Below are 25,078 nucleotides of genomic sequence, written 5' to 3'. Positions count from 1 at the left end.
GAACTTCTCTGACGCCAGCTTTAGTTGTTTTTGCCCTTTGGTGAAGAGCGCACTTCCTAGAACACTGAATTCCTGTATTTAGTTGTGTAAACTACCGCTCGGTGTAACTATTTATCACCACCTTAAGGTCACTGCAGACATGCACCGTTTGATCAGTCAGTCAGTCAATGAACTTTATTTATAAATTGTCCTGAGGAGCCGATTCCCCTCAAGAGGGAGGGTCGGCTGCGGGCCGCACCCACGTGGGGACAGGAAGAGCGAGCCCCTCCTCCAAATTGCGGGCCCTCTGGACAGCCCGGATTTGGACCTCCCGGTCCGAGCTGGTGATTGCCGTCCTCCAGGCGTCCTCTGTGCTGAGATTCTCGCAATCGCGCAGCGCCGTGCATTGCCAGAGCATGTGGGCTAACGTGCATCGTCTCTCATCGCAATGAGGGCAGTGCGGCTTTATGCTGTCAATAAATTTGCTGTACACTAAAGGCGACGGGTAAGTACCCGTTTGCAGCATTCTTAATGTGACTGACTGGGTCCTCGAGAGTTGCGGGTGCGGGAGTGGAAAGCTACGCCTGGCCAATTGATAATGTTTGCAGATCTCATTAAAGGTGAGGAGAGAATCAAGCTGCCGGATGCCATCCCCAAAATTAGATGCCGATTGCCCGTCACGGTGGGACAGTTCGCGTGCGCGGGTATGGGCAAGCTCATTGGCATTGGGGATAACAGGGTGGACATCCTTGCCCATGTGGGCAGGAAACCATGTGATGTTGCCGTCGATTTCTGTGCAATTTGGTCTTTTGGTAAGAATATGGGCCGCCTGCTCACAGATTGACCCGGTCATGAACGCTCGTGCAGCAGCCCGAGAATCAGTGAAAATGCGCGTGCGCATGGGAATCGCCACGGCCAGTGCTATAGCAGCCTGCTCTGCCCTGGCCGGCGTGGTATCTCGAAGAGATGCTGCTGTGAGGAGTTTACCGTGAAGGTCAGTGACCACAGCCACGAAATTGGCTGTGCCGGGATACTGTGCTGCGTCAACGAACGCCACAAGTTCAGGGGTGGCAGAGGCGAAACTGAGGAGCGACCTAGCCCTAGCTGCCCGGCGGCCGACATTATAGAGTGGGTGAACGTTTCTAGGAATTTGTGAGACCGTAATCTGCCCCCTCAATTTGGGTGGAAGTTGTATCTTTTTGTCCGCTACCATAGTTGGTTCGCAGCCCAGAAACTCCAGGATGCGCCTCCCAGCTTTGGAAGAGGACAGTCGTGCAGCTTGTGCTGTTTGTTGCGCTTCTGCAATCTCATTAAATGTATTATGCATACCAAGAGCCTTGAGCCTTTCCTCATTAGTGTTGTTTGGAAGACCCAAAACCTTCTTAATGCACTTTCGAATAATCGCATCCAGTTTCCCTTGTTCTTTCCTTTCCCACCTATGCGCTGCGGCAATGTAATTAATGTGACTCATAAGAAAGGCATGGAAAAGCCTCATGAGGTTGGCCTCACAAAGCCCTCCACGCCTGTCAGATACCCGAAGTATAAGCTTGACCATGTTCTCCGCCTTCGCCGCAATACGGGTCAGAGTATGAGAGTTACTTCCGTGCTCCTCCAAGAACATGCCTAATATCCGAATTTTATTGACTCGTGGGATGGCCTGCCCTGACCGTGTGTGAATTTTGATCCTAATCTCTTCCGGCGGAAATGGAATGGTGGTGAACTTGCGTTTCTTCTGCTGTGTATACAGGAGGAGATCCGACTTGGCGGTCGACAAGTGCAGCCCCGTGCTATCCAAAAACTCTTCCGTGCACCTGAGGGCCTGCTGGAGGGACTCCTCAACGTCTCCGTCCCTACCCCCAGTGCACCATATAATAATATCGTCCGCATACAGCGCATGTCCGATGCGGTCGATACGAGCGAGTTCGAGTGAGAGTTTCCTCATCGCGATGTTAAAAATTAATGGCGAAATGACCGATCCCTGAGGGGTTCCCCTAGATCCAAGGTGAAATTCCTTGGAGCAGAGGTCCCCGAGCCGAATTGTGGCAACGCGATCCTTGAGAAAAGAGCGGACGAACCCGTAAAAGCGGGCCCCCAATCCCAACTCGGATATCGAATCCAGTATGTGAGCATGTGAGATATTATCAAAAGCTTTCGCCAGATCGAGTGCAAGAATCCCTCGAACATCTGTGGTGTCTCTTTCAAGAATCTGATGTTTAATCATTTTCATAACGTCTTGCGTAGAGAGCGCGGGACGAAAGCCAATGAGATTGAAAGGAAAGAGCTCGTAGTGTTCAATGTGATGGAAGATTCGGTTAAGGATTGCATGCTCTGCGACCTTACCCACGCAAGACGTGAGCGAGATCGGTCGGAGCGTGCCGAGTCCGAGAGGTTTACCAGGCTTGGGAATGAGGACGACAGAGGCCGTTCGCCACTCCTGCGGCACCTGCCCCGACTCCCACACCCGGTTGACCTCGTCAGTTAGAAGCTCAATGGATCTATCGTCCAGATTTTTAAGTAGCCTGTTAGTGATACCATCCGGCCCGGGAGCCTACTTTCCATTGAGATTGAAAAGGACCACCCTAATCTCCGCCGTGTTGAAGGGGGAGTCCAGCTCTGCATCCTCCAGGCCGGAAAAATTCGGGTAGTCTGCATCCGTGGTAGCCCCCAGGGGGAGGTACCTATCCGCCAGCTGTTGTAAGATTTGATCATCGGAGAGTCCAGCAGACCTCTCCTTGTGAATGAGCCGATCAACAGTGTGTCTCTGATTAGATTTAGTTTGCTTATCTCCGAGGAGGTGCTTGAGAATGTTCCATTTTGCCCCTGACCGCATCTGCCCATCGACAGCGTTACAGACCTCATCCCATTGTTGTCTAGCCAGGGTTTGGCTGTACGACTCAATTTCCTGATTGAATAGAGCAATTTTCCGTCTGAGCCGCCTGTTGAGTCGCTGCGTACGCCATCTGTTAAGTATGGACTTTTTGGCTTCAAGGAGCCTCGCTAGGCGGCTGTCCATGCGCTCGGTTTTGAGATCCGTCTCCACCACCTTAGTGGCAGCTTTGACATCTGTCTTAAGCCGCTCAAGTAGCTGGCCAAGGTCATCGTACTCATTTTCATCGCTCTTTCTGAGTTCCCGAAAGGCATCCCAATCAACAATTTTGAAAACCCGCGGCCGTGGTGCTTTAATCGCGAGGGAGATAGACGCGATGAAATGGTCGCTCCCCAAGTTCTCATGCAAGTTCTGCCAGAAAGGGCACTCGACGTTCCTGACAAAGGCCAGGTCCGGCGTGGTGTCCCTTGCTACAGAATTACCGAGGCGTGTGGGAAAGGTGTGATCAGTATCTAATAACATGTTAAGATTTGTAGTATGCTGCAGAAGCGCCCGCCCCTTAGCCGTATTATTGATATAGCCCCATGTCTGATGTTGCGCATTGAAGTCGCCAGCAACTGTAAACGGAGCCGAGCCCGCGATTTTGGAGGCTTTGCCGAGAAGCGCATTGAAAGTCTCCCGAGTATCAGATGGTGAGCTATAAACGTTCAGTATGAAAAGGTGCTCCTTAAGCCGAGAGTTTGGGATTAACTCAATGAATACGTGTTCCACCTTTAGGTCTGGGCGTACCTCGCGAACCTCAAAGGAGAACTCTTTGGATATGAGGGTGGCGACCCCGCGTTTTCCTTCCCCCCAGCAGGCCACGAAGCGATAACCCCGAAGGGCCACCTCTCCTTTAAGGGTCTCCTGGAGGAGTATTACGGCTGGCTTATTCGTCTGTGAGCTAACGAACTGCTGCAAGACTGCCTTCTTCCGCTGGAAGCTCGCGCAATTCCATTGCCAAATGACAAATTCCTTATTTAGCTTCGCCATGATTGCTACTTAAGTTTTGCTCCACCACCACCACCCTTGCAGAAAGGGACTGGATGATAGAGCTGACACCAGCGATGGCTTCCTTAATTTCACGGACCGCCCCCGTAATTTCCTGTTTAAAGTCACTGAACTCCTTCTCGATATCTACCGGAGGGTCAGCGGCTTTTCGCTTACCGCCTCTGGGCTGTGTCTCGGCCTGCTGCACTTTCACCGCCCCTTCCGGCGTGCGTTCGCGCTGCCTAAGCTCCTCAACTAATGCTTTAATCTCCTGAAGCTCACTCCTCAGAGTTGCATTCTCACGCTCTAGCTGCTGTATTCTAGCCGTAGCTTGCGCTGGCAACTGGCGCTGCACGATAGTGCGAGACTCACGTTTTTGGCCAACTCGTTCAGCCCAGGTAGGTTCCTGTTGAATCCGGACACAGGAGGCAGACCTATCCCTCGAGCGAGAGCGGTGACCCGCACCCGGCCCAGGAGTATCAAGTCCGCCCCCCTGGTTGACTCCGAGCCCGGCAGCTTGCTGTGGCACGAACTCCCCGCGCTGCTTGTTTGCTTTTCTGCGTCGTCGCCTTCTACGCCGAACGATGTAGGGGACCTGGTACCTGCTTTTGCAGGCCCGATCTGCCGTCGGATGCGCTCCTCCACAGATGGAGCACTTCGGCTGGCACGTGTGATTCTCAGGAGACGATGAGACCGGGCAGGTGATGACCGTAGGGGTAGGAGAAACGTCCGAGCGATGTCCCAGTTTTCCGCAGGTTCGACAGGCGTCGATTTGTCGTCGGTAGAGAGTGCACCTGATCATGTTCGTCCCATACATGACGTAGTTTGGAACTTTCATACCGTCGAACAGGACGATCACCGTGGGCGTTTGCTTGATGCGCCGTACTCCGAGAACCTTCGGATTTCTCGCGTGCACGAAGAGCTCACCAAGCCGGTCGTCAGACAGCTCAGAGTCAATAACCGTTTGATGTCTGCCGTTCCACGTCAGTAACGAAAAAAAATAACGTAATAACACCACTTGATTCCTTCATTCTGCTCTTTATTAGCACGTGCCGGAGTCTAAATCGTCAGATTTATAAAACACAGCTCGCATAACAACTCCCTCTACTTTACAGAGGAAAGCTTACACTTCGGAAAACCACTACGATCTAAATTTAAGTGCTCTGCCTCTCTCTCATCCGGGGAAGAGTTTCTTGCGTGGAAAAAGAAAATACCTAGGGAAGATGCAGTGCAAGGACTCTCTCATCAGTAACAAATAAAGCATATTATTATCATTTACACGTCCATCATAACATAAATTGCTGATTAGCGTTGGCGTCACCAGTCCTCACCAAATGATAAATGATCCGCCAATTATATTTAAGGGGAACTTCTCTTTTACAGCTTGTTCACTTAAATGATCCTGCAGCAGCTGAGACGCTGGCGCTTCGAAAGTTAAAGTGAATAAAGGGAGTAACGTTAAAAGAGTAGTCATGTTCTTCTCATGAATACTCTTTCGACTATACAAAATTCTCAGTTGAAAAATCACTGTTAGCGATGCGGTAGTGTCTGGCACTGACAACTGAGCAACAGCAGTAGAAAAGCGTGTCGTTATCGCAGTGTACTACGACGGCCTGCAGCCGAGCTCGACGTCGTGGATTCAGTTCCCAGCCGTGGAGGCTACGTTCTGGCAAGGGCGGAATGAACTGAGTGCGTCTTTATGGCCCTCGATGACCTAAATTGAACTGTAGCCTTCTGCCACAGCGTCTCTCATTGCCCTATGCTCCTTCGGGAAGTTAAAACGCAATCAATCAATCAATCAATCAATCAAATGACAGATCGATAGATCGATCAACAAACGTATTCAGGTACAGAGCGAGTGCAGAAGGGCTGGTAGTATTCGACAGTGCCGTGGTCCAATATCTGCCACCGCCAGCGTTCGTGGCGATGATTTCTCGCCTGCTGCTCAGTTAGACCCAGTGAGAGCAGACCCTTCGGTTAGCGGTTCGCACCCGTTGCCTCTCCTGCAGCGCCCAGCCGGAGTAACAGTGAGCTGCAGCCTGCCGAAGGCCGCGCGTGTGACGCCGCTCGACGCAGCCGCACCGCATTCAGCGTTCAGCAGCTGAGTGCCCTGGAGAAGGCGTTCGAACGCAGCCACTACCCCGATGCCTTCGCCCGCGAAGAGCTGGCCGCCAGGGTGAACCTCAGCGAAGCGCGCGTACAGGTGAGTTAAGATTTATCTCAATAACGATCCTGTATTCTCTACAGCCCTCGTTCGATGGGCGGGACATTTCGAGCTTCTTTTTAGAAGTAGCGGTCAATTTAAACAAATCCGGAGAAGAAGCATATACCGGCTGTCCCAGCTAACTTGGACCAAGATTAAAAAAAAAACCATGCGCTCTAGGAAAGTTCTACCTGTTGTATATTAGTGGTAGTCGCGTGTACATACAACATGTATTTTTTCATGGCTAAGCGCTAATTAATTAATTAACTTTAATTAGTCAACTTTTTATTCTTGCTCGAATCGGTTACGTTGTACCTCGCCTCAAATAACCCCAGAATCAAGCATTCATTTTTTGCTGCAATCTGCCTGGTTGTTTTTTCCGAGAAAAAAACAAAAGCGCGCGAAACACGCCAAATATCAAATAGACGCGCGCTCGCGTGCCTCTATTCCAGCGCTTCCAAGCGTTCTCTAGTTGATGCACGGCTGCGTCCGTTCATCGCCGCATTGTACAGGGCTTCAGGCTCGATGATGGACGCGTCAGCAGCGTGTTTTAATATGCGTCCATCAAATAGCGTGAAGCCCTGTACAATGAACGAACGCAGCCGTTCATCAATCAAAGAACGCTTGGAAGCGCTTGAGAAGAGGCGCACTAGCGCGCGTCTATTTCATGGAAGTGTACGTTTCTGGGCTAGTCGGTTCATGTTCACGTACAAGCCACAAAAGTATGGCTGTTTTTGCGCAAGGAAATAACGAGGGAATTCCCTCGTTATTTCCTTGCGCAAAAACAGCCATACTTTTGTCTATTTCATATTTGGCGTGTTTCGCGCGCTTTTGTTTTTTCTCGGGAAAAATAACTAGGCAGATTGCAGCGAAAAATAAATGCTGGATTTGAGTAAGAATAAAAAGTTGACTAATTAAAGTTAATTAATTAATTAGCCCTTAGTCATGAAAAAAATGCAGGTTGTGTGCACACACGACTACCACTAATATACAACAGGTAATCTTTCCTAGAGAGCATGGTTTCTCTTTAATCTTGGTTCAAGTTAGCTGGGACAGTCGGTACATTGTAAAGGCTGTAAAGCATGCACATTCAATTGTATTGTTGTGGACAGTAAAAAAAAAACGTTCGCGCTACGTTTTAGTAAATGACCATAGTGAAGATTCTACAAACATAGCACTTAACAAACTTTTTTGCTTCGGTTTGCAGAACAACCCACTGTTATTAACGCTAAGCATTGACACCAGGAGCTTGAGCGTTATTGCGACTATATGCCATTAAGTCTCTATCATTCACTCTGCAGCGAAATTCCCATTTATATAAGCCATATTTAACTGTAGTGCAAGAATCCGAAGTACAAATATACAAGGCACTATCGCTACTTCCGTGCTACAGTAACTAACAGCAAGTCGCGAATTATTCCCCTTCAAGCGCCCTCCAAGCTTAAGTAAGATTAAATTAACATTCGCCTCGAGCATAGGCTGGACAACATAATTTTCGCTATTTTCCAGTCAGTTCATGCGCATAAAATAACAGTCCTTTTTTGGGCACTATCAATGGGTGCACCATTTATTTGCTTCTCCTGCGTGAACACCATTCACTGCGCTTCTAAACGCATTCAGCCGGGGAAAACGGAAACGAGCTGTGGCACAGGAGTTGAAGCGTCAGTGGCACAAGTCTTTCTCGGAGTCAGCCACGCTTATCCGCGCGTATAGCGTAAAATGTGCAGCAATGAGGTTTCGTTTTTCCTCCGCCGTCCACGCCTGTAACGCGATCCGCGCGAAGCAGACGAGCTGCAAACATTGGTTCGCTCGCACGAGGCAGCCGGGCCTGCCGTCGGGGCCCCGAACCGCGGCTGCCGACGCCTCGTTGTCGCCGAGTGTCGGCCGTGGGTCTTCTCGGCGGGGAGATAAGCATCACCGACGCCCCGGCGCACTCTCTTCCGCAGCCCATCTCGCCCGGTCCGCGCCATCAGCTGGCGGGAAATTTTGGCTGCAGTCGCGGGGCTGAGAGGGAATGTAGCTGAGGGGCGCGCACTAGCGATCTGCGTGCGGCCGCCGGAAGTCTCCGTGCGTCGCGACCCGTTATGGGGACAGGCGCTCCCTGCGAAAGTTACGCCTGTTGGTTCTTAGAGCAACGTCTGGTGGGATCATTAAAGCAGTAAAACGGCTGTCTACAAAGCGACCCCGATTTTGCCCGAACACATGCACGGCGCTACAATAACAAAAGTAATCTACTGAGAAGACGTGCATATGGCTGGCGACTCGTGACTCTGCATTGCGGGGGAAAGAAGTTTAACATCCAAATACGGTTGTTTCGTGTCATAGATAAAAGTGAGCGGTCCGCGCGAATTACATTCGATTCGAAGTGAGCTTGGGACACGTTAAATATTAGTTTAGATTGATTAAGGGACACCGAAGATGTTGGAAATCCAATGTAAAGGTGCACGTGAGAGCCGACTGATGGAGACAATGTGCTATAGAGGTCGTACGAACAGGAACAGGTGCCTCAGACCAACGTTTCGATAGGTGGACTTTGTCAAAGGCGCCTTGTCATCCTTGACGTGTTAGCTTCAAAGCGAGACACCACGTGACGCCATGCGCCACCTGGTGTCCCTGTCGGTACTTCCCATCTGGAAAAGAAGAAAGTGGAAAGGAGATGAGCATGTCCATGCATTTCTTGCCTCTGAGAATCATAATAGGGGAACAAGGGTTTCAATGGTTAAGGTCCTGAACCACTTTTCCAAGCAATCATCGAATGACCTCAGTATCGGAGTTTATTGCCTCACAAGTCGATTGCCGCAAAAATTTCTCGAATCCGTCAAGAACGACTGGGGTTACATGTATTTGTCGCACGCTTTAAGCGCTTTCTCTCTTCTCTCGCGCCCCGCCACGGTGGTCTAGTGGTTATGGCGCTCGACTGCTGACCCGAAGGTCGCGGGATCGAATCCCGGCCGCGGCGGCTGCATTTTCGATGGAGGCGAAAATGTCTGAGGCCCGTGTACTTAGATTTAGGTGCACGTTAAAGAACCCCAGGTGGTCAAAATTTCCGGAGCCCTCCACTACGGCGTCTCTCATAATCAAATCGTGGTTTTGGGACGTTAAACCCCAGATATTATTATTAATATCTCTTCTCTCGTCCCGACACGAGGACAAGCTACACGGGGACAGATGGCAGAGGGAAAAAAGTTACGTCAACGTGCGTCATGACTTTGAGCGCGTGTGATGAAACACGATCGCTCTCTCCCGCTGTGATTCCTGTGCGCGAGTGTGGCTCACTGTGTAATGTTAGCAGGCTATGGAACGCGGCCCCGGTACGTGGCGGAACCCCATGGCAAGAAGTGTATCTGATCCAAATGGCGCTCTGGTTTACGTCAGCTATCAACCAATGGCTCGAGAAAGTTAGAACTTCGAGTTCCGCTTATAAACCTCCTTGCAACGCACGACTGCAAGATTTGGCATTTGCTGAGCTGTTCAGAGCAGCGCCTGCTTTCCGCAGGATGTGTTTTCTCGATCGCGAAGCCCGAGGGGTGTTCATGACCCCGTTAACCTGCCTCCGTCAAACCTATACCCCCTCTGGTTACGCCAATGCACACTGTCATTTACATTAGTGATTGTTCCCTAAAGAACAAATGGCAGAAATAATATGAAAACGAATATGCTTAGCTCTGTGGAAATTAAAAGGGTGGGGCATCTGACGCCGACACTAATTTTGTAGGGCACTGATATTACGTAGCGCCGGGAGGCAGCACTTTTCAATTTGCATCTTGCAGACAAGAATTACCCGTATATATAGGGGAGCAAATAATCATCAAAGTTCGCTTCTCGATGCTTTCCGGTGGGCCAGCGGGGATACAAAGAAGTGCTCTCGCATATGCTTGCTTGTTTCTACAGCATCATGTGTACGACGATGCGATCGTTCGTGAAAACACTTTTAGAATGATACTGTGATCTCGTTTTTCCGACCGGACAACGACACTGTACCGAACCTGACACCCGCTGAAGTTGCTTAGAAAATAACAAATTTAGTTACATCTTCGCTCTCACAGACCGTTGCTACGCAGGAAAAGTCTGCAAAGTGTCATATCACAATAAGCTAACTATAAGCACACGACAAAAATGATGAGCAACTCGAAGCTACCTTGAACGATATGCCGTTTCATATATCATCGTACGATGCACCACGTTTTATTCTTAAAATTTTGTTTTACAGTTACATGAAACACCTAGCATAATGTAGTTATACAGGCGTATAGTATAGCGAGACCAGTGGATTAGCTATTCGCCCCGAGATCGGGCTATAGGTGGCAGCACCGTCGCCGCGCTAGTGTGGATCGGCGGCCGGCGGCGTGTGTGCAAATGTACACAGCGGCGCTTCGTTGTGAGCTGCTTGAACTGATTGTCGGCGAATAAAACGCGTTGACTGCAGCCCTCTGGTAATATGTACGTTCTCCATTGCCGGATCGATGCACGAAGCCCACCGAACGTTACTATTACTTGTGAGAGAAACGAAACCTGCCAATGAACAGAATGCTCCTCGGCGACAGTCTGCGGTTTTGCACTTTATGACATTTTTTGCTGTTTTATTTGAATGTGTTAAGCTGGTGCCCCGCCTACTACGCAGTGCTGTCGCGCGACTCAACTAATTACGTATTTTCTTCTTGCTTATCTGGCTACCGAACAGCACTTCTTCCATAGCTTGTGTACCACCTACTGCGCAGTTTTGTAGCGCGACTGATCTAATTACGTATTTACTTCTTTCTTACCTGGCTACCGAATAGCACTCTGTGCACTGTGTGCACGAATACGCACCCATGTTTTTTTTTTTTTTTTCTTATTCAGCTCTCCAAGATATGTAGGACACTTGATAAGAAATTTAGTCAGAAAAGCTGCATGGCTGACAGCGCTTTAGCACTATGAAGATCTTTCACACGTAAGCGCTTGATTTTATTCCAGTATCAGTGTAAAAAGGAAACAGTTCAGCACAGAGCTTTCTTCGATTCATTACCTGCATGACAATGATGCGACAAAGGAGTGGTTAATTTATAGTACAAAAGTGAGTTGTTTCTTCTTTTTTCAAGCCAATGATGCTCACTGCCTTCATCAATCATAGCAAGGCCGCACAAAAGCTCAAGATAAAGTATAAACAACAAAGATAAGGTTTTTGCTTGAAATTACAACGATATGACTGTAAGGCACGCCGTAGATATATGGATTAATTTTTGACTTTCTACGTTCTGTAACGCGAACCTAAATCAAAGTACACCAGTGTTTTAGCACACATTTCACCCCAAGTTAAAACAGCGCCGGCAACTCAGTTTTATCACTTCGGTGTCATTCCATTGCCGAAGTGCCGAAGAGTCAGACTTCACTTGTTAAAAATATCACTCTGTAGTGGAACCAGGACCATACAGTAAAAGCACATCTTAAGCACTACTAAAGCTCGTCACGTAAATGATAAAACAACAAGTGTGACACGCGAGTGCATGGCTTAGAGCCTTGTTTTTGTTTACCAATGAGTCGCTAAAGCGCTGCATTCACACGATAGCCAATGCTACTCATGTTTAGGACGACGCCAACTGTACTTCACGATGTGCTTGAAGCACAAAGCGGCATCCACACTGAAATGATCCTGGCGAAGGCAGGGTACAACGACCACACAGAGCACTTCGACAACTGCACTCAGTGATGTCTTTAGAATGCATATACAGCCTAGAAAGGCCAAATTCTTTTGTACACCGTGGTAGGTACACGTACACGCATTTAAGAGTGCGCTAACACAACAGACAAACTGCCCTTTGAAGACGTGCATGACGTACGTGCCTATCCAAACACGCCGCGGCTAGCAGACGACGCAGGGAGCTATCCACACTAGGTGCGCTTCAGCCAGTAGCCACCAGGCGGCGACACCGCTCAATCTCGGGGCTAATATATATATATATATATATATATATATATATATATATATATATATATATATATATATATATATATATTACCATGTGCGTATCGTTCCGCGGTTTATCGCGCGATGAGGGCTGTCGCTTTTCCTTGCGTTTTTCATACTCGCTCAGGGTAGCTGCCCTAAATGATGACGTGCACGGCTTATCGAATTCCGCGATAGACGGTAGGTGGGCGGTGAATAGTCTCATGCCACTGTCTTAAAAACGAGCTGCGGGGAGTGAACAGCATTCATTCTTTCTTCTTTCCTGTAGACGGTCGCTCTCCACAACAGGCACGCTTGCGGCGAAGCCGTTGAGCGATCTTTGTTTTTCGTTGAGGGGGGCACAAGTTCGCTCCGAATAAAGTACGTTTTCTTGTTCCTGTGTCGTCTGTCGACTTCACGTACTATCGTGAGCAATATGAGCTCGAACACGCGAGCGTGTGGCGAATAGCCTCAAAACCGAAATAACGTCATACGTGCATGGCGCTGCCGAAACCGGAGGGGAAAGAAGGGGCGCTCTTCCGCTGACTGTTGGCACACCAGCTTCGCTAGCGTTGCTGCGAAACGGCAGCTGACTGCGTGCCATCGGCCGCTAACAATGAAACCGCAAAAAAAAAAGATTGCACGAAAAATAATAATAAATAAAAGAGGCGTGGCAAAACGCTCAGCCAATCCACCTGGATACAATACAAGCATGGCCTGTGCATCACGGCAGGCTACAATCACAGCCGATATCTCAGCAGCTACATAGTCTGATGGGCCATTGGATGTGGCTGTGCGCGTTGATGTGAATTCATATCACCGCTAGCAGTCACTGACATGCTACAAGCTACAGCTTTTGTAGCAACGATATTGAGGCGGGAGTGTCAACAGCTAGCGGAAGCGCGGCGCCCTTTTCACTTTGTTTCCGACAGTGGCCGCTGCGAATCAGCCGATGTAGGGTTCGAGGCTATTCGCCACGCGCTCGCGCGTTCGAGCTCATATTGCTCACGATAGTACTTGCCGCACGTGAAGTCGACGTACATAAATATGTCATAATATTCGACTACTTATTTTGCTATAATAGTTACAAATTAATTTCTTTGGGGGCAACTGAGGAATTGCAGTAGTCAGGTAATCCTCCAGGCATGCTTAGTTAGAAAGAAAGCAGAGACCATAGTCTGCAGAGGGAAGCAACGACTTTACAGCATACCCAAAAGCCTACTTAGTGCATTGCAGAACAAAACCGAATGTAACTCCAGTTTATACATTATAACACGTTTTGAGGACGGATATCTCGAAATTTATGCAAGCTTTGAGCACGCACTGACTCCAATCGCGCAAGTGTAATATTTAATAAATGTGCGTGATAGGAGATATTATTTACGAGGTTTTATTAAAATTTAGGTAATCATTTAGTTAATCAGAGAATATTGCAAATTTCCTTATATTCGCTGCTGCTAGCTATGCGTTCCTAATAAATTAGACTAATTTTTCCAATGCGTTGTCTCAAAAAATTATTGGCGCTTCCGATTCAAGAGGTATACACGGTACATTGTAGGTTTCAATAATCTTCAGTTAATAGAAATGGGGTATCCGAGAGCATTTTCGCCCGGCAACTACGCCAAACATCTAAATCTGTGTCATAATCAGTGATAAGCTATTGATTACATGATCATTTAACATAGAATCTGTATAACTTTGCCGCGCACTTTGCGAGTGTGCAATTGAAGTTGGTAAGTGCCCACGGTATGTACACTTTAGTAAATCCCGCGAATGCACCCAGTTTTGACATATCCCTCTCAAAACTTGTGGCAAAAATGAAAGACTTTCCGCTTATCGAGTGCGTAGCGAATCTCCATGGAAGACTGGTGTTATATGTCATCGATATATGTCGGAGTCAGCAAGCTTTGTCGGCGCTCAAAGTAGCTTGCGTACTTTTAAAGGGACACTGAAGAGCAAGACGATTCTTCTCATAATAGTGAAGTACTCTTTCACGATACCAAAAACACCAGGCTTGCTGCGAGAAGACGCTTAGTAAGCGAGGAAAAGCGCAAAAACAAAATGTGGGTGGCGACGCCTCCTATAAGTTTCCGCACCATTCGCCGTGACGTCTCACGTTTTGACGGCGCCTACTAGGGACTACGTAGTTCCTGATCGGTAAAAATTAAGTACATTGTTCTTTGAGGGGTCCATGGACTTAACATGCAAAGTTTCGGGTAATTTCGTTGAGCCAATGGCGCCAAAATACGATAAGTACACTTTGAAATCCGTGACGTCACGCGAGGAGATTTGAGCACGAAATTTAAAAATGAAACTTTGAACTTGATTTTCTCCTCTACTAATAAACCTATGATAGCGAAATTAACGACGTTAGAGTTCTCAGAGTACAATTTATCGATCTAAACCGATTCATTGTTTCTCTTTAGTGTCCCTTTAACTGTGATTACTAGGGGCCGGCTTTCTTGACATTTAAAAAGCACATTTTAGGCGTTAAAAATAGGCAGGCAAAAGAACGTTTCAAATTTCCAACATCGTAAATATGGGCACAATACATTTTTACATAAATACAAATAATTTCATACGAAGACGTGCGTGACCTGCATCTATGACCCGAAAAAAAAATGCATTGTTTATTATGACCAAGGCGCCAGTCGAACATAGCCGTGCAATTGTGTTTTGTCCTGCACGGTTCGCAGAACACGGTCTCTCCGTTCATTCCGTAGCATGGTGAGCCATGTGTCGTATCAACACACTCCTGAGTGTCTTTTTTTTTCTTCCACATGACTGCAAAGGGCAGAGCAGGAGCAGATAGCCAGAAAAGATCGGAAGGGAGGGACATTGCCTCTTATTGGCCGGGTCGAACCACGTAGAGCCTATTTCTCCCCTGGCGGTGAACACCTTAAAGTGTAAATCAAAAAACGAAAGAAAAGCCACGTGCACATCACATTTTTCTTTCTTCTTTTTCTCTTCATTCTCATTTCCCCTGACGGATCTCCGTGGTTTCGCATTCGCCAACCGCTAGCGCCATGTGAGCGCGGCGGCGTAGGCGCGTCCCACTTCACTGCCGCTAGCGGTTGTTTTCCGGGAGTTGGTTGGACTAGAGGACTATAGCCGGGTACAACTTTAGAAAGCAGCGGCATATTCACCTCGAAACAGGGTAGCCAGCCGGTCTGAGAACTGGCTAACCTCCCTGTCTTTCCGTTTTTCTTCTCCTCCTCCTCCTTCACCTCAAAGGCAGATGCACACGAGCCTCCACCAATAGGCGCGCACTTCAGGTGACGTCATGAGCCGGACGGCCGGTGACCCCGCCGACGGAGCTTGCCTAACATGGCCGCCCGGGACTATTTCTTTTTCGGTCATCTGGGCGGGGCCTCTCCTGTCTTCTAAAGTTGTACCCCACTATAGAGGACTAGACTAAACTCCATAAGGTTTTGAACCGTTAGTGTGACCCGGTAACATGAATAACGGTCTCAAACTGCACCCGAAAGCGAAACTTAAGGCTAAATAGTGTTCATATAAGTGCCGATTTTGAAAATAGTCATTTATAGGCATTTGTAGGCATTTAGGCACAAACGCCAAAATAGGCATTTATAGGCGCTGCAAAAACACTACTAAGTCCTTCTTAACCTCTAATTCACGTTCATTATCAAAGTGGGGCGATAGGAGCGCAAGGAACAAAATAGGCATTTGCCTACACAATCCGGTCTCTAGCGATTACACAAGTACGAGGGGGCAAGGGTGCATTGCGGCGGCCGTACATTATCTGCGACTGATACGTGTAATGTTTCCGCTTAATTCCCTTTTCCCATTTCTTTACAGGGGTGGTGCCACCAAATTTGTGGCTTGCGCGTTCTTTGCTGTAAGCGTTTCCTATAGCTCCAGGAAGCATGATGCACGAACTAATATTCATGTATTCTCGCTAAATAATATAATATCGCCTTTTGATGTGGACAACTTTCGGTTTCGGTTTCTGGGCGCCGAGGTTGGGCAGTGACGTAGAAGTGTGTGGTCACGTGACCACACAAGGCTGTGACGCACTTAGCCAGGAAGCGATCGAAACTCGGCGAGTGATGTAGCAACCGATGTTTTGCCGGTACTATAGTGAACTAGAATATGTTCTAGTTCACTACAGCCGGTACGTACGTTGCGGAGGTGGCGGAGGTCCGGAGGTCACTCACGTCACTACAGCAGATCTGGTGTGACGTCACTACAACTTTCGTTGCCCTTCCTACAGATCTACGTCAGAGTTGGCGCGCTAGCGATGGGTTTCGATCGGGAGAATGGGCATTTAGGTACACTTTGGAAGTGAATTAAAATGTATTCTAAACGTTTGCTGTGTCCAACCCTTCGTGTGGAGTGTCCTTGCATACAGAGGAAACCCAGAACAGGCTTGTTATAGCCTCGAAATTTGATGGCACCACCCCTTTACCTTAGGCACTTAACTGGACGGAATATCTCTCTAACCGGCTTTTATTTCATTTTTCTGTTACTTTGTCGCACATTTCCTTTGCAAGAATACATTAACAAGGAAAGCTGTAGTTCGCGTAAATAATCCCAAGACCGAGTTTCATTCCGCTTAACTACCACGAGCGAGAGTCTGCTGCGCTTTAAGTTGGCTTTCGTTCTTAGACCCTAGACGATACCGTTTGGTGCTACCGCTATGTCGCAGGTCTGGTTCCAGAACCGGCGAGCCAAGTTCCGTCGCAACGAGCGCAGCGCGCAGCGCGTGGCCCGCGGAGAGGCCAGCGAGCAGCCTGTGCTGGCCGCGCCACCGCCGCCTCCTCCGCACCAGGTCGCTCAGCTGGCGAGGCTGCCACCACAGGCCCCGTGGCATTGCGCTGCCTCGCTGCTGCCTCAGCCATCGGCCCTGCACGGGCCGGCACGCTGGTGTTAATAGCTGACCTCGTGTTCGGCACATCGACAACGATGGCGACCGTTCCGCAACTGTACAAGCAATCACCCGGTGCACGCTTCACACAGAACTGCAAAAGAGTGTTCACTGACTTGGGACATGACGGCCGCAAGATGGCGGCAGTGCCACGATCAGCTGAGAGTCAGGGGAAGGGAAGCGGAGATGTTCGTGTTTAGGATAACAGCTGTGTTTTCAATAAACGATGCTTGAGCGTGGACCAGCGCATCGGGACGCGAAGGCTGTCTAGTAACGACACCGCATGCAAGAAATATCTCACGAAATCAGCCATTTCGTGGGCCAGAAGAGCTTTTCGTCGGGGGTCCTCCTCTGAAATTCAATGTGTCCTTCATTCTTTTCCTGCCTGCTCCCGCATGCTGAGATGTTACCAGGTCATAAAGTGGAATAAAATTTTAAGTATTTTCCAACACCATTGAAACAGACACATTAGATCATTTCCATCGACAAGAGCCAAGCGGAATCGACTATTTTGATAGTGCGTATTTACAAATCTTAACAGCTTGCATGAAGCTTGTATAAGTGTCGCAGTGACATTAATGCGAGCAGGGTCACTGCATGACACCATATGAGTATTTCAAGTAGACAGAAACGTCACAGCTACTGGGACGACTCTGAGGCATGTTCCATTGACGTATACCTGGCTGAGAATGTTCCAGCAGGCAAGCGCGGCGATACAGCAGATATCTCGTACATCTGCGAGATATATGTCTTGTGGGTGTTGTGCCAGAGAACTTATATACTTGCTGTAGGAGGCGCCAACACGTGCTCCTCACGGGGAACGCGAAACGGGTGACGAGTGGTCGCCTGATCGATGTCTGAAAAAAGAGGTGGGACGGGCGCGTGCGCATCTGGTGCGAAGCCAAAAGTGCGGCTGCGCGAGGGAAATTGCGCGTGACACAAGCGATGAGCGCGAGCTGCACCGCTGACAGCGGCTGCTTCCACTGCTGCTGACTCGGCTGGCGCTGCCACCCAGCCGTGGATGCTGCCGCGCCACGCAAACGTTGTCGCGGTCCTCCTGCCAAAGCGGAACCGTCCGCCGTGGGTGATGGATACACTTCGTTCGCAGACGTCTTCCGCCACACCCTCGCGAGCACCTGCGGCTGCTTTTTGAGGGGAACCGGGACATTCTGTACGAGCTATTCTCGCTTCTGCGTGCGACACTCTTTAATGAAACGACACTCTTTAATGATAAACATTACATGTTCCGTCGCGCTCGCCCCGCTAATCTTCCTTTTCTTGCAGTCGAAAGTGCAGGGTGTTTTTTTTTAGACAATACAGGTTTTTCATAAAAATCCTATGACAGTAAACCTCTTGCCGTTTTCGCACATGAACTCTATGCCGAAGCGGAAAAACTTTGCCGCAGTTGAAATGACACTGTTGCCACTAATTAACAAGAACTCGTTAATTAATTTTTAAATTATTGACTTGAGGGCAGGTGTTTATATTAGAAAGTTGTAGTGCGTGCCAATTTATGGCACACCCATTTTTTTTAGAAATCCCGAAAGTTGCACGTAGTTCGAGATATTCATCATCGAATTTTAAAGGCGAAATCGAAACTGATCGCGCCCGGCGCGCACAAAGTGCGGCGGAACACCGGGACGACACGTGACAGGGAAGTGATGAAATTCGAATGAAGGCGCGCATAAGCAGACTCTGGCCAGCTAAATCGGCAAGCATTTTGAAATACACGAGTAGACAGCTTAATGTTTGAGTGCGATGGGTGGTGCTTATGTGATTCTTACATAGGCGTATCTACCGGGGGGGAGCAAGGGAAGCGCTAGCCCCCCCCCCCCCCCACTGAGAAATGTTGGGGGGGGCTCGGCCCCCCCACTTTCGACAGTGGTTATTGTCGGCTGCAGACTGGGAAACTAAGAACTCAGGCAAAGTTTTACTTGAACGCAGCAATAACTTAATTTTGTAATAAAATTTGTCCTACGATCCTGCTGTGACGACTGTCCTCCGTATGTCATGACCACGCACTGCAGGCTACCTGCGTTGCGGGCTGCCTATGCCACGCTTGCGCGTCTTGCGCTCGAGCATTGCAGAGGAGGCTATCGCTCAGCAGGGGCTCTATAACATTACAGCAATCTGTCATGATTTTATTTTGTTCTGTCTGGCCTGAAATTTAGGTAATCCGCGACGCAAATACGGGTGGGAACGAGTAAACGTTTTATAGCCCGATCAAACGCTCTCCTTTTTTCAGGAAATTCAGTTGCTTTCTTTGAAAACGAATACCATCGCCACTGCTCCATATTCAAGCTGCTGTGAGTTGATTAGTGCATAGAAGTCTCCAGTATTTTAGTTATTTCTAGCCAGTACAGCTAAAATATATTCCCACTTTAGTCTCCGATTAGCCTGCTATACTTGGCTTATCATAGGGTAGCCTGCAGCGATCGTGGCGGCTTGCAACAAGGCAGTGGACTAGAGCACATTGAGAAGCCCAGCTTTCAAGTTTGCCCCGTTACTTGATCTACCTCACCATGGAGACGATCAGCGTCCACGGTTTCCTGGACTAAGAAGGCTGCCTACCTGCAAAGGATTGTGTCTGTTCCTAATAATGTTTATTTCTCTCTCTACCTCTTTGTCAGCAACGATGAGTTCACAGAGAGTTGTACACGCGCAAAAAGAGCTCAACATCATTGTACTAGAACTAAAAGTATCTATTATACACATAAATCTATCTCGCGCTGCTATAAGCAGGCGCTGCCAATGTGATTGGCGGGCAGCCTTATTAAAATACGTTCAGAAAGAGACACTGCGTGGCTATTCCGAAAAAAATGAGTTGTTCAAAACAGTAATGTGCTGTTTATTGTGCACACTTCAATTTAACGCCGCGAGTTTTCGCAGTCTTGTGACGTCGCGTAACAAGAAGGCGATTTTATGGCCCATTGAAAATTTTTTATGAATAGCGAAGAACCAATGACAAACAATACGCCGTATTGAAAATAGTTCATTATTATTATATTTTTACGCAGTCATGCATACGTGGTAATTACGCGGTGGATCACTTACGCGTCATTTGTTGCGTCGTTTTACGGGCAGCTGCTGTGAGCATGACCCAGAAAATTTCGACCACTCATTAACAGCTAACGACCTATACGGAAGGAAACGTTATAATCGCCAACATTTTTTCAAGGAAAATTTGAGCTTACACAGTTTACGTAGGCTATTTACTTGGAGGAACCGGAGGAGAGGAGCAAAGGGCCACTTCACCGCTTTTCCGTCCACCCCCACCCAAGCTGGGAAAAGTAGGAGGGCAAGGAACGACACCTAGTATAAAAATTCGTAGTCATTTATAATCTTATAACTATACACAACCAGCTCAATGTGGTTTGCTCAAGTATTAATCGACTGAACTTGGTATTCTTCCTAAGAAAGACTTTATATTAGAGGGCTCTAACAGTAAAGAAATTGGCACTCGGCTTATCCTGATGACTTCTGCGAAGTACCTTGCTTTGTCAGCCACATGTTTTGTTTAATAAGTGAGAATTTAAGGTACTAGAGTCAAAGCAGGTTCTTCATACTCATCGTATCTACAACGCCAAACTAAGACTGGGAAGTTTGCTGATGTAATGTTCAGATGATCAGGTTAAATTTGGATCTACTTTTGGATGTACGATAGCAATTATATGGACAGTATCGGCTGGTTTTTGCTGTCGCCGTCGCCGCCGTCATGCACCGTATAATATATATATATATATATATATATATATATATATATATATATATATATATATATATATATATATATATATATATATATATATATTATGAGGTCTTGGTAGGGCAGACGTTTATTTGGCCCGAAGACCCGGCAGCGAACAGGCACGATCAACCCACACTGATGATGATGATACACGACGAAGATGAGGATGCATAACCAAATGCATTATGATGATGATAATGTACACATGAAGAAGATGTGCATAATAAATGCCCACACTCATTCCCCCCACGCGAAAGCGGCCAGCCTGGCCGCTGTAGGTCAACGAGAGGAGGAACGTCGTATGAAGGGCTTGATGCGGGAGACGTGGACAACCTCGGTAGTGCGGTAACGGCGGTCTGCTGGGGTTACAAGTGGCGTCACGCGATAATTCACAGGTGAAGTCTGTTCCAGAACTGTGTACGGCCCGATAAACCGTGGCTGAAACTTCTCACACAAACCAGGTGTGCGAAGAGGCGTCAAGAGCAGTACCTCGTCACCGGGTCGGAAAGAGACAGCACGATGCGCTTCATCATAAACAATCTTCCTGTCTTGCTGTCTGGCTTCGGTATTCAGGCGAGCACGCTGGCGGCACTGGGCGAGTCGTGAAACGTATTCCTCGGCAGAGGATGGCGACGGATTTACGTCGGAGGTGAAGAAAGAAACGTCCAGAAGGGAAGTAGGGGAACGTCCGTAAACCAGGTAAAACGGTGAATAGCCGGTTGTCCGCTGAATGGCTGTATTATAGGCGAAAGTGACGAATGGTAAAATCGCGTCCCAGTTTTTTTGGTCAGGTTGAATATAGGCGGAGATCATATCGGCAAGTGTGCGATGAAATCGCTCGGTCAGGCCGTTAGTCTGAGGATGGTAGCTGGAAGCGGTCTTGTGAGTGGGAGTGGTGCCGGAGGATCGGAGAAGTTCGTTCAATAGTTGAGAGAGGAATGCCTTTCCACGGTCACTGATCAGAACACGCGGAGCGCCATGGCGCAGTATAATGGCTTGGAGAACGAAATCGGCAACTTCAGAAGCAGAACCAGTAGCCACAGAAGATGTCTCAGCGTAGCGGCTCAAATGGTCGACAGCTGTCACGATCCATCGTTTGCCGGCGGCAGTGACTGGAAGGGGGCCGAAAAGATCGACACCTACAACTTCAAATGGTGTCGCGGGACACGGAAGAGGCTGCAGTTTACCGGCAGGACCAGATGTTGGGAGTTTTCGACTTTGACAGATAGTGCAGGACCTGACGTACAGTGTCGTCCACTCTTAGGGTGAACACGGATCAGCATTGCCGCGCTCTGCGCATCGAAACGAAACGGCGCAGACGCTTGGTAACGTGCTCCTCTTGCTGTACTACAGGGAAGCGATCACGGGCGTGCCAGCACCGGCGTTGGCTGGATGCACTGGCGCTCCGCAGAGCGCGGCCACGCTGAGCCGTGTTCACCCTAAGAGTGGACGGCACTGTACCTGGCTACGCTAGTAGTAATGCCAGGCCAATAAAAACGACTTCTAAGGCGGTCTTAGGTTTTATGAAAACCGAGATGACCTGCAGTCGGATCATCGTGGAAGGCTGTGAGGACGTGAGAGCGGAGAGAGCGGGGTATAGAACGGCCACCCAGCGCTGACCGTCAGGATGGTAATTTCGGCGGTACAGCACGGAGTTGTCGAGCTTAAATTGCGAGAGTTGGCGACGTAGCCGCGCGTTAGGTGGACAGGAAGTTCCAGAGAGATGGCCCATGATCCGTCGACAGTACGGGTCAGCTAGCTGGCGAGAGGCAAATTCTTGGTCGTTGTCCGGAGGCAGGTGGTCTATAGAGGCCAGGGAGGGAACCGATGTAAAAGTGGTCTCGCAGTGTTTGTTATGCGAAGCGGTTGCGGAAGCGCCAAGCGGGGCCGTAGGTAGCGGGCAGCGAGAAAGAGCGTCGGCGTCTTGATGTTTTTTGCCACACTTGTAGATGATGTCGAACTCATACTCCTGAAGACGCAGAATCCAGCGACCGAGGCGTCCCGATAAGTTCTTGAGTGTGGAAAGCCAGCATAACGCGTGGTGGTCAGTAACAACAGTAAAATGACGGCCGTGCAGATAGGGACGAAACTTCTGCACCGACCAGATGACGGCCAGACATTCCTGCTCGGTGACCGTGTAGTTCCTCTCGGCTGCAGAGAGTACGCGGCTGGCGTATGCAACGACTCGCTCTCGCGAAGAGTTGTCGCGCTGCAGAAGAACGGCGCCTAAACCGCGGCCGCTAGCGTCTGTGTGCAGGAGAGTCGGAGCGGCCTCGTCAAAATGGGAAAGAACAGGATCGGTCGTGAGGGCATCCTTCAACATATCTAAAGCCGATTCACATTTCTGAGACCACTCAAAGGGCGTACCGGAGACAAGTAGCTTCTGTAGTGGTGCAGCTATGGAGGCAAAGTTTCGTATAAATCGACGAAAGTAAGACGCGAGGTCAAGGAAACTTCGCAAGTCTTTAGGCTTCTCAGGGCGCGGAAAGCGAAGCACCGCAGCGGTTTTGTCGGGGTCAGGGCGTATTCCGTCCTTGCTCACTACATGACCGAGGACTTTAATGGACTTGCTGGCGAAATGGCATTTCTTGGTGTTAATTTGAAGACCAGCGCCCGCAAGGCACGTCAGAACTTCATCCAAGCGTTGCAGGTGTTGAGAAAACGTCGATGAAAAGACAACAATGCCATCTAGGTAGCACAGGCAAGTCTTCCATTTCAGGCCACGCAGCACGGTGTCAATCATACGCTCAAAAGTCGCGGGTGCGTTGCATAGCCCGAAAGGCATCACGTTGAACTCATATAGGCCGTCCGGAGTGGCAAACGCTGTTTTTTCTTTGTCATCTTCGTGCATGGGGATTTGCCAGTAGCCGGAACGCAAGTCGAGGCTCGAAAAGTATTCCGCACCTTGTAAGGAATCAAGAGCGTCGTCAATCCGTGGCATAGGGTATACGTCCTTCCTGGTGATCTTATTGAGCGCCCGGTAATCTACGGAAAAGCGTACAGAACCATCCTTTTTCCGCACCAGAACAACGGGAGACGACCAAGGGCTGGCTGAGGGGCGGATTATGTCCCGTTGCAGCACGTCGGCTACGTTTTCGTCGATGATTTTTCGCTCGGCTAGAGATACGCGGTACGGGCGGCGGTGCACAATCGATGTTCCGTCGGTCTGAATGCGATGTGCTGCAGCGGTAGTTTGGCCCAAGGTGGACGAATAGGCATCGAAAGAGGTTGCGTGCTTGTTCAACAAAGCAACCAGCTGCTGCTTCTGCGAATCTGTCAAGTCACTGCTGATGGCTGTAAGGGCGGAGGAAGAAGTACGATCAGCAGTAGAGTGGCCTTTGGAGCAGACAGGCGTAAGGGGCACGACGCATACAGGCTCCGGATCGGCAACGCAGGCTACCGTGGTACCCCGCGGAAGTAAAATCTTTTCCGATGTTGCGTTCGTGGCGGCGACGAGAGCTGAACCATTGTGGAAGCGAACGACACCCGATGCAAGAGCTATGCCTTTACTAAGGCAGCGGGGTGACGGGGTGACCAATACGTCACCAGAGTCGACGTCGTTGGACACAAGCGTTACGATTCGCTGTTCACGTGGTGGCAGCTCGGTATTTGTAGCAGCGACGAGGCGAAGTGGCTTGTAGATGTCGTCGCCGAGCGAGTAGTCTGTGTCGGTAAGGTGGACGACACGTTGGCCACAACAAATAGCTGCGGAAGCAGAGGACAGAAAATCCCATCCTAAAATGAGTTGGTGAGAGCACGGGTACAGCACAGCGAACTCTATGTGGTGAAGAATGTCATCGATTAGCACGCGGGCAGTACACAGAGCGGAAGGGCGAAAGGTACTGGGATCGATACCCAGCACCTCCACCACGTATGAGGTCTTGGTAGGGCAGACGTTTATTTGGCCCGAAGACCCGGCAGCGAACAGGCACGATCAACCCACACTGATGATGATGATACACGACGAAGATGAGGATGCATAACCAAATGCATTATGATGATGATAATGTACACATGAAGAAGATGTGCATAATAAATGCCCACTATATATATATATATATATATATATATATATATATATATATATATATATATATATATATATATATATATATATATATATATATATATATAAGCCAAAAGCCACAAAGAAAGGTAATTCAGAAATACTTTATGCCGCGCGGAATCGAACAGCGACCTCTCGAAGCACGCGGCGTTAGACGGCTAGCCCACGAAGAGTACCGTCTTTCAGCATGCTAACGGCGAGCTATTTATATACACCATTTATTTCAGCGTGCTTTCTTACTCACCAGCGAGATGGCGCGAAGTGCGCGCGGGGCACGCTTTAAAGGTCGTCGCCCCGGTCCTGCGAACGCCGATGCGTGGTCGCCTTCGTGCGCTTATCTCGAGGAAAGATGGGGGGTGGGTGGGGGGGGGGTGGAGCGGGGGGTGTATGTCTTGTGCTTTCCACGCGATGTCCG

The 25,078-nt window shown here is 48.9% G+C and overlaps 1 protein-coding gene across 1 annotated transcript in view; it reads left to right on the top strand.

Annotated features, from left to right (window-relative positions):
- Positions 1-17,289, top strand: part of LOC119381036 (retinal homeobox protein Rx2-like) — a 73,418-nt gene extending 56,129 nt beyond the window's left edge. Inside the window, exons 4-5 of the mRNA XM_037649030.2 lie at positions 5,845-6,038; positions 16,631-17,289. Of these exons, the coding sequence (XP_037504958.1) occupies positions 5,845-6,038; positions 16,631-16,855 (419 nt within the window). The 3' untranslated portion in view covers positions 16,856-17,289. The remainder of the gene's footprint in view (positions 1-5,844; positions 6,039-16,630) is intronic.
- Positions 17,290-25,078: the final 7,789 nt, after the last annotated feature.

Source organism: Rhipicephalus sanguineus, chromosome 1, assembly GCF_013339695.2.
Source record: "Rhipicephalus sanguineus isolate Rsan-2018 chromosome 1, BIME_Rsan_1.4, whole genome shotgun sequence".
NCBI classification, from domain to species: Eukaryota; Metazoa; Arthropoda; class Arachnida; order Ixodida; family Ixodidae; genus Rhipicephalus; species Rhipicephalus sanguineus.
The sequence above is the reverse complement of the archived record's forward strand: the minus strand, read 5'-3'. Positions and strand labels throughout refer to the sequence as shown.